At 45.7% G+C, this 10,518-nt stretch overlaps 1 protein-coding gene across 1 annotated transcript in view; it reads left to right on the top strand.

Moving 5' to 3' along the window:
- The first annotated feature begins 873 nt into the window (after window positions 1–873).
- The window catches only part of PARM1 (prostate androgen-regulated mucin-like protein 1), a 112,731-nt gene continuing 103,086 nt past the window's right edge, over window positions 874–10,518 (top strand). The window contains exon 1 of the mRNA XM_008267742.5: window positions 874–1,188. Coding sequence (XP_008265964.2) covers window positions 1,146–1,188 — 43 coding nt within the window. The 5' untranslated portion in view covers window positions 874–1,145. The remainder of the gene's footprint in view (window positions 1,189–10,518) is intronic.

Below are 10,518 nucleotides of genomic sequence, written 5' to 3'. Positions count from 1 at the left end.
GAGTTAAGGGCAAGGTCAGTTCCGAGTGGCTGCGGAGCCTTAGAGGGAGGAGAGCAGGGAGGACGCACGGGGTGCCTGGGCAGGTTGGCAGTCACACTGCCCCAGTTGTGTGGCCTTGGGCAAGCATTTCATCCTCTCCCTGCTCCCATTTCCCGCCTTGAAAATGAGACTACGACAGTGCAGTGAGGACTACACACAGCAATAGGGTACTGGACATCAGCCTTTGTTCTGATGAGCAGAACAAACTATAATATCATAGGCTATGGGATCTTGAGCACATCACTTTTCTTTGTCCCTTTGTTTTCTCATCTGTACGATGAAATAATAATTACTCTTACTCTGTAAGGTAGTTAGAACATATGATGCAACACCTAGTATAATACCTGGCTTGGTTATCCCATGATCAGTGTTACCTGTCATTAGTACTCGCTGTTGGTTTAGTAAGAAGCTGAATAGGGCGGCAGACGTGCTGGCTCAGGCCCCAGGAAGTGCAGCGGGGTTAACTGTGGGGGAGGGTTTCATATACACTCAGGAATGTTTGGACAAATGAACTAAAACGTCTTCAGACTTGGAAAGAAGTGTGCTGACTCTGCGAGGTGAGGCCTGAACCGGTACATGGCCACCTCTTTAAAGGCTGCAAGCTCCCTTAAGAAAAGCCGGGATGGATTCCTGAGGGCAGGGCTGCTCGCACTCTTGTCCCCTTGGGTCCCAGGGTAACGCGAGGAGCTCCTAACAAGTGCTCAATCCGATCACAGCTCCGAGCACGCGTCCTGACTGTCCAGCAGAGGCCGCCCTGGACCCGGGCTCCCGGGACCCGAGCGCTGGGAGCCGGCCAGGGGGTGGTCCCGGCGTCGCCGCTGGGTCCGGGTGGGAGGGGTTTGGAGGCGGAGGCGGCTTGGGACTGTGGTGGCTGGGATGGAGCAGAAGCGCGCCGGGCGCCGGAGGACACGCAGCTGACGGTGCCGCGCTGCCTTCGCGTCGCCTAGCCGAGCCACCCGGGCCGAGCGCGCCCAGCAACCCGCGCCTCCCGGTTCGCACCGCAGCCCGCGGGGTAGAGAAAGAGCCGCCCGCGCCCAGAGCGCTCCGTCAGTCCCAGCAAAGTCCCCACCGCCCGCGCTGGGCAGGGCACCAAGCCCCCGGATACCATGGTCTGCAAGACTCTCTTCGCTCTTTGCATCTTCACCGCAGGTACTTGGCGGCCGCCCTCTCGGAGAGATCTGGGGCGGTGTGGGTCCCAGTGGCCGGCTCTGGGGGCCGGGGCGCGCGGGTGCCCCGAGTGGTGCCAGTCGCCCGGGGTGCGCGCGTACCTAGATTCCCGGCGAGGTGATCTTTGGCAGCCCTGCGCAGCGTTGGAGGGAGGAGATGACAAGGTCCCTTCCGCTGCAGCCCGCGCCCGCTCAAACTCCGGCGTTGTGGAACAGGTGGCTGGCTGAGCTGCGCGATCGAGCCCGGGGTGGGCGCCACGGCTGCTCCAGGCTTCTCAGGTGCTCAGGAACCTGCCAGAGTACGGAAAACCGAACTTCCTGCCGCGGGCCGATCCTGGGAGGGCTGGGAGAGCCGGAGGAGCGGATGGGGGTGCGTTCTCTGGGAAGGCGTCAGCCAGGGCTGCGCGTCCGCTGGGGCTGGACTGCGTTGCCCAAGCTTGGCATCTCTGGTCTCCAGCGTCCCTTTCTAGTTTCGAGTGGGGATGATGCAGCACAAACAGCCCTTTGGGCATTGGTGCTGGCCAGGGTAGAGCTCGCGATCACCGAGGCGATTTTGCCGGTCTGCCTTATGCCCTGGCCCCCAGTGGAAGAAACTAGTAATTTGGCTAAAACTAGCATCCCATCTATTCCGCCCCCTCCCCCTCCTCGCACACACACTCCCACATCCACATCCCGCCTCCTGATGCCTCTCCCGTGCGCACCACGGGGGTCTCCTTAGGGAACCTGTGGCCCAGGGTGCTCCGCAAAGAAGAGCTGGAAACGGAGCGCGCAGCCTGGCAGGTGGAGGGGCGGTGGGGAGGCGGCTGGGGAGAGGTTCAGGACGGAGCTTTTAGTCTGGGCTTGGGTACCCAGGTTTTTCAGAAAACGCACCAGAAAGGGAACCTGTGGCGAGAAGTATCCCGGGTGCGCTGCCGCTGGGCTGTGCCGTTCAGGATAATCTTGGGCCGCGCTCTCCTCCGGGTGATTTTTGTTGTTTATTTGATCCCCTTTGAGTTTCTTGGGTTCCTGTAATTGTGGGCAGGAATCACGACGATCCTTTGGAAAGAAGCTAAGGGTTTCCTAAAGTTTCCTAACTTGGAGTTGTCCGTGCTATTTCCTGTACTTGATGAACATTTGAGAAAGCCCCTTTTCCCTGCGGGGTCCACACGGTGCGTGGAGGCGCGTCCGCAGCTGGCGCCTGAACGCTCCCTGGCGGCGTGGACTGCGGAGCCGGGGCCGGGCTGAGAGCTTGGATGCGGCAGGCGCAGTAGATGTCCCAGGTTCCTGGCGCCTGGTGGCTCCCGCCATCCTCGAAGCAAGAGGTGCTTCGAAAAGGCCATGGAATATGCCTGTACTTTCTCCCTGCTAGAATTCTTTTCACGTTTAGAGGCTTGTCTGTATTTATTTATTTAATGGTTTGAACAGCTCTGGTAGTTGGCAAAACCGGGAATCGCCGTTAGTAAGCCCTGTAAGGCAGAGGATTTTCTTTTTGGCTCCGAAAAAGCTGAAGATATCTGTCTAGCATCCATCCAAGGGGCTCGTCAAAAAGTTTATGGATATGCATACTATAAAGAAAACTATGCGTGGTTTTACAAAATGTTTGCATCCAAATAAACATCTTTAAATTCTAATTTTCTATGAATTGTATGCTATGTGTGTGTGCAAGTGTGTATATATAGACATATATGTGTGTGTGCACACACACACACACACAGCCATCTTACAGTCTAGCCCCACTGTTCTGGGAGAGGAAACGTTTCTTCTCACCACCAGAGTGAAGAGGCTACCCCATCCCTACTCCAACTCATGTATGGGGGATCTGAGCCAAGAAGATCACACCCTCCCAGCTCTGGACCGCCGAGTCCCAGCAAAACCCTCTGCCTTTCCCCCGGTTATATTTCCACCTAGAAGATCCCACACTCCTGCAGCACATGGGAGCTTCACCCTTCCCTCAGAAGCCTGTGTCTTAGAATCAATCTCCGTAAGCATTGTTGCTGGAGCTGCTTGCACTCAATTGTCAAAAAAAGATAGAAAAATCGGCACAGATGCTTCCCGAGATTCTTGGCACTCAAAGGAAGACGTTTTCGGAATCTCAAATATCATCATTCTAGAAAAAGTGTGTGTGTGGGTAAAGGAGAAAGAGGTGAGGGCTCATAAAGTGAACATGGTTTGGGTGGTCCTACAGCTCTTCTTGCTTATTCGCTGGTTTCTTCTCTCTTTTTATTTCCCCTGCAACTTTAGAGGCTTCAGTTTTCCTTTTTTTTTTTTTTTTCTTCTCTCTCTCTCTCTCTTTTTTTTTTTTTTTTTTTTTTTTTTTTTTGTGAAACCTTTAAGATGATACTTTTTTGAGCCAAAAACAGGGTTGGCAGGGCCCAATATTTTAGCTTCCCCCATCCACACAATATACAGAATCCATAGCATCTGCTCTCCTGTCTGTAACATGCACTTGCCTTGTGTGCCTTGTCAATGATCTTGCAAGGTCCCTACATTTATTCACTTGTATTTAAAAAAAGCAAGAAGAGAGAAACTTTGGATGGTCTTCAGTTCTCCAGAGGTTCACTGTGGCAGAAAACCAGCCCAGCTATTTCACATATCGTTCTCCAATGCTTCTTACACCAAGTACAAGGAAGGCATCCAGGACAACTGTCTCCAAGTTAAAGCACAGACCTGCACCTCCAAGCTGTGGCACCAGAAGCAAGAAAGGAGGGAGGTTGCAGCCACTGGGTGGCTTCCATCCTCACCCCTCTCCTGCTGCCCTCTGAGTTCACTTCCTTCTTCATTCCCACGCCCTCTAGCATTCCATGGCCCAGTTTATTTAAGAAACTCCTTCCCTATGGGGCCAGCTCAGTGGGTTAAAGCCCCAGCCTGCCGTGCCAGCATCCCATATGGGCACTGGTCAAGTCCCAGCTACTCCACTTCTGATCCAGCTCTCTGCTATGGCCTGGGAAAGTAGTGGAAGATGGCCCAAGCCCTTGAGCCCCTGTACCCACATGGGAGACCTGGAAGATGCTCCTGGCTCCTGGCTGCTGGCTTTGGATAGCCCAGCCTGGCCATTGTGGTCATTTAGGGAGTGAACCAGCAGATGGAAGATTTCTCTCTCTCGACTCTACCTCTCTCTGTAACTCTTTCAAATAAATAAAATAAATCTTAAAAAAAAAACTCCCTCCCTAGGACAGCTGAGAGCTGTTCCTCTCAGAGATGCAGGAATAAAAGAGAGACACTTGTAGTAGTAGGTAAGAGAGGCACCCCCCGACAATCCTACTCTTCCCGCCCTGGATCTGCCCTGTGTTCTGCTCTCCCCTCAGGGACAGTGCATTCGAAGTCATTACCAGGTCCCCTGTACAGACTTATCGAGCCCCTTGGAGAGTAAGACCAGCAAAGCTAGATCCCCATTCTGCCAAGGGATCCTATCTGTGTTTGCATCTGTCACCGCTTCTCCAAGTAACTAACATCTAGAATGTTCATATCCTTGAATGAGCCATGGCTCTGTGCCTACTACTGATTTGGTTCAGTAATTTTACCACAAACATATCAAAGCAAACCAAAAATATATCATGTTTATACCAACAGCAAGGTCACCTGTGGTTTGTTGAGGGTGGCAAGGAACAGTTGCTTGCATTCCTTTTAGCTGGATTAACTCCTGTTCTCCTAAAATCTGTGGTGCAGTTAAAGACGTGCAGGAAACCTGAACTCAGAGGTGTAATACCTTCCTTGTTATCTGACACATTCACAAAGACGGTGTTTTGAAGTAGTAAGCATGTAGATTCTGCAGATAGATTTGCCTTGGTAAAAGTCTAAGCTTTCCTAGTCATTAATTGTGAAATTTAGGCCAAGTACTTTAACCACTTGAAGTCTCCTTATGTACAAAATTGGAGGAATAAAACTTCACAAGATTATTGCAGGTATTAAGTGACTGAACATACCTATAGTTCCCGGGACAGGGTGAATGTTTAATATGGTTAATGTTTAAATGTGATAGCAATTGTGGTTTCTATTATTCTTATTAATGAAGTTTACCATGTTCTGCACCTATGTTGTGCTAACAACAGAGCTTATGCAAGGGTACTTTAAAAATTCATGGAAAATGAAAGTAAAAGCTACATTTATTTTGGTGAAAAAATGTGGAATCCATGCATTTTTTTCATAATACATGTGTTCCATGAATTTTTGAAGACCCCTCACATGTTTGCATTTGGATGATGTAAATCAAAGGTGTCAACTAATATTGCATTGCAATTGCAGCTGTGCTAGCAAACGCGGTATGGAAATTAAGAAAGTATTCTGCTAAACCTACTAAATGCCTAATTTGAAAAGGTTGATAATGTTCTGGCTCCAATTTAGCACAGTAGTAATAAAAAAGTAAAAAGGTGCTGAGGAACAGGTAGAGGGTAAGCGTCACGGAGGATTTCATTTCTTCTACAGAGCCGTTTAGAGACTGGCGTATTTCAGAAGCCCTAGTCAGCTAAACCTTAAAGGTCAGATCCCCAAACCCACAACATTTTGGGTCATTCAGAGCACACAGCTTGGGAAAAGACAGGCCATTTCATCTGACTCCTGCAGAGTGGCTCTCTCCAGAACCCAGAGTCATCAATAATTGCCAGACCTGCAATTTCACTTTAGCATTTGGACCTGGTCTAATTGTGTTCTTGTTTTTATGGGGAAAATAGTGACCAAGTATTTATACTGCTTGAGCTGACTTTCTTAAGCGAGAATTTTCCTTTGGAGAGTAAGCACCCTGTGGAAATAGCACAGAGTGACATTTTGAACATGTTTTCCAAAGGGATTGGCTGTCTCACACCTAAATGAAAGATGACTGTAAAATAAGACTGATTTGTGTATATAGTGCTGAAATTTTTTTTTTAGTTGCAGCTTAAATTATCTAAATGCCAGGGATTGATGTAGCATCAGATTTTCTGATGTATGGGCCTTTCAATGCTGATCATAACCTTGTATACCAGCATAGCCTGTTTCAATTCATCTATTTTAACCTTGTTCGTAAACCTCAAGATTGTTGTACCTTTATAACTCCTAGAAATCATTAGAATAAAACAGAAAATTAGAGGATTCTTCCCATCTGTCTTTCTCATTGGTGCAGGATGGGATAATGTCAATTGAAAATACACTGTCTTTATTTTCTTTTGACTACCGTTGCCAGATTTAGGAAATACAGATAGTAGTTGTTCAGTCAATTTGAATTTCAAATAAACAATGAATTCTAAATATGTTCTATGCAATATTTAGGACATGCTTGGACTGATTTATTTGTAGATTATCTGAAATTCAGATTCAACTGGTTGTCTTCAAAAAGTTCATGGAAATATGTGTAATGAAAAAAATGTGCATGGATTTCATTTGCTTTTTTGCACCAAAATAAACTTACCTTTTAATTCCATATTCCATGAACTTTTTGAAGTACTTGCATATTTTATCTGACAGTTCTACCCTGGGCCTTTCATTTATATTCCATCTAGGCAATAACTTTGACATAAGATTAGCTTTATTTTGAACTCTGCCTCATGGGGCTTTTGTTTGTCCTACACCATTTTGTAGGTGTAATAATCTGTTCATAAGAAGACACAGAGATTTAAGAGCTGTTTTCTCTGTTAGCAACTACATGGATTAAGATTCAGAGGCAGCTCTCACTTCAGTGAAATATTTTGAATCTGATTGCAAATCCATTAATTGTACATTGTCCCAGGTTTCTGAATAATTGGTGGGATTTCTGTGGAATCCCTAGCTACCTTGCCTAACCCTTTCTACCATTCCTTTTCTAATATATTATATATATATAATTATCTATATCATGGTAGAAATGTTCCTACCCAGAAGCTAGAACTGGCAACCTGGAGTCTATCTGGCAGCTGATTAAAAAAGAAAGATACAGAGAAGTGTTGGACTCCAGTGCTGTCTTTTGTGCCAGGATCTTAAGACATCATGCAAATATTAATTATGTAAGGTTTATATAATTTCTGCTGGATACATTTATTAGGATCACTTTAAAGCTGTGTCTATACAGAGTTTGAAGCAACATACTCGACAGAATTTTAATGCAGATGTAAAAAATAAATCCTTTGAACAATTGGACTGTGATGGAAGTTTGCACCTTTTATACCTAAGGCAAAATCTGTACCACCAGAGTGTTAAATGGGTTAAAAAAAAGTTGTGGGAAATTACCAGGTGTGATATTTAGGAACCATGTCTATTTATACAGAATAAGGTGAGTGGTAGCATGCCTGTATAACTTTGATGATAGTATCTCTCACTGACATTCCAAATTCTGACAGCTGATTTTCTTTCCTCTTGAGCAAGAAAATAAGGACATGAGGACTTCAATACAGGTGTTGAACATGAAAGAGGTTAGCTGAGAGGGCTTTTTTTGTTTTGTTTTGTTTTAATGGCCATGGTTGTAAACTTTTTGCTACCATTCAGACTGCCTACTGGTTAAAAAACATTATGATGTTCTTTCAGCTTTGTGTAATCCAGAAGCATAACCTCATTACTGACAGTTTATGAAGCACTCACTGTTGGATCCATAATAGATACTTACTGGTGTTGTCTGCCCTTTCATAAAAAATGATTTCAGTTTTATTGGGGAAGTTTTATAATCTGTCTTCTTCTGCTCTGGCTGCCATAACAGCCTAGCCCCATAAACTGGCTGGCTCCTAAACAACACAGACTTGTTTCTCACAGTTCCAGAAGCGGGGTCATCCAGGGGCAAGGTTCCAGAAGATTCTGTGTCTGCTGAGGGCTTACTTTCTGCTTCCTAGAAGGCGCCCTCTCATGGTGTCCTCACATGGCAGAAGGGGCAAGGAGGCTCCCTGGGGCCTCTTTTGTGAGGGTACCTATCCCATCCATGCAGGCTACACCCTCCTGATTTCATCACCTCCTAAAGACTCCACCTCCTCATATCAACACCTTGGGGGTTAGGACTTCAGCATATGAATTTTGGGGGCTGCAAACATTCAGACAATAGCATGATCCCTTTGAAAAATGGCAGGTGGACATCACTTTACGAGTGGTGAACGTTTGATTGCTAACTCTGCACTCTTGCTTCATACTATAATTTGGACTCTATAGAAAGGACAGTAACAATTATTGCAAGGATAAAAGGATACTGTTTTTATTGGCTATGTAGAGGCTACATGCACTGTCTCTATATATTTAGAGAAACGTTTAAGGGCCCAGGCATTCTACAGAGTTCATGTAGTGTGTCCTATTAGGGGAGGATTTCAGTGTATCTCAGGATTATGACACAAGGGAGCCTTGCTGTGTCTTGTTCATCAGAGGGACCTAAAGAGATATGGTGGATTGAACAACTCTTTCTTGGGCTAGAAAAGAAGTAGGTTATTGGTGGACCATGCATTCTGCTGGCCACAAAAACTGTCATTGTTCACGGACGGTCCTGCATGAGAGGCAATATCAAGGCATACACTGTCACTCATTCAACTCACAGGGAGCCTTGGTTGTGTTGTCTTAAGAATCACAATGTTAATGGAGATGACATTCAATAGGAAGGTGACATTCTCTTTCAGATTGCTTTTTAAGTAGATCTCAGCAAGAGAAAGGATGATCAACTTTTAAAAGTAAATGATCACTCTTCATTGACATCCTAATTAATGTTGGTGAGGGAGGAAATGTGAGATCAAATTATATAGGGAGACTGAGTAAGAAATGGACAGTAAGAAGGGACAGTGGCTGTGTGTAGACTGCATAGGAGAGGCTGGGGGTATAGTGTTGGGGGAAACAATGAAAATATTAGATGGCTGAATGAGAGGAAGTGATAATTGAAATTGTTTTTTGAAGGGTGGGCATTTGGCCATAAAACACTGGCTAGGAAGTTCACATCCAATATCAAAGATCTGGACTTTCCTGGCTGTAGTTCCTGACCCCAGCTTCCTGCTAGTGCTGACTTGGGAAGGCAATGATGATGGCTCAAATGATGTGGTTCCTGCTATCCCTGTATGTGAAACTGGCATTGAGTTCTCAGTTCCTGGCTTTAGCTTGGCCTATTCCTGGTTATCATGGGCAATTAGCAAGTGAACCGCTGGATAGCATGTGATGGAATCTCTATCTTTCTCTCTCTCTCTCTCTCTCTCTCTCACTCACTCTTACTCTCACTCTCTCTCACTTTCTCAAAAATTTCATCAAGTTTTACTTTTAGGAGAGATAATGGCTCTCTTCTCAAATTTATATGAAATGAAAGCTTACTGTAGTGACCTTTTTAATTTTGTGAAAGGTTACAGATTGAGTCTTTCAGATGAAAAATTGGTGACCCTTATGGCAGGTCATTAAGGTGGCCTCAGGAGTGTGAAAGGGGATGAAGAATAAAAAAAAAAAAATGCCCTGAGATGTCAGGATGAATTCAGCTGCATGGTTTGGATCAAAGAGAGTGAACCAGTCTGGGGTTGCCCAGGTCCAGGCATCCTGCCTAGAACTTCATTTGTGAAATTGTCCTATTGTGAGTAGACTTTCCTTTAAATACTTGCGTGAAGAGAAACCCAAGGGATTTGTGTCCATTTCCAGGAGAAACAGAATGTGTGGTAGAAGGGGATTCGGCTAGAGAGGCTAGCATGAATTGCCAACTCTGGAATCTCATTCTCCTCCCTTGTAGGGTTATAATAATACATATTGAGTGCCATGTGAGTCAACGTTCAACTAATGTCTGCCAAGTGTATACACCAGCAGATGACAGATTTTATTTTACTTCATTTGTCTACTTCCTTCTATTACATTATATCAGGTGCATGAGAGCAGGGATTTCAGCTTTTCTGTTCCCCTGATGGAGAACAAGAGTGAGACACATTGTGAATGCTCAATAAATACTTGTTCAATTAATCTTTAACTATGCATCTACATGTGCTAAAGACTGTCCCAGGCTCTAGAAATACAGTCTTGCATAAAATAGACAAAACTCTGGGCTGGCCATCTTTTGCAGTAGGATGAGCTGCTACCTTAGATGCCATATCCCAGTACAAGTCCCAGCTGCTCTGCTTCCAATCTAGTGCCCTGCTAATGTGCCTGGGAAGACAGTGGAAGATCATCCAAGTACTTGGACCCCTGCCACTCACACGGGAGACCCAGATGTAGTTCCAGGCTCCTGGCTTTGACCTGGCCCAGCTCTGACCATCGTGGCCATTTGGGTAGTGAACCACTGAATGGAAGATTTCTCTATCTCTGTCTCTCCTTCTCCTTTTCTGCCATTCAGATAAATAAAACAAGTTTTAAGAATTAGACAAAACTCTACCCTCATGCAGTTTACATTCTTTGAGAAGGATGAATTTCCTAAGAGGAAATCAGCAGTTGACTCTATCCTAATTATCTCAAATTCAGCATG

This window comes from Oryctolagus cuniculus, chromosome 8 (assembly GCF_051225735.1).
Source record: "Oryctolagus cuniculus isolate XC-2025 breed Fujian yellow rabbit chromosome 8, ASM5122573v1, whole genome shotgun sequence".
In the NCBI taxonomy this organism is placed as follows: Eukaryota; Metazoa; Chordata; class Mammalia; order Lagomorpha; family Leporidae; genus Oryctolagus; species Oryctolagus cuniculus.
The sequence above is the reverse complement of the archived record's forward strand: the minus strand, read 5'-3'. Positions and strand labels throughout refer to the sequence as shown.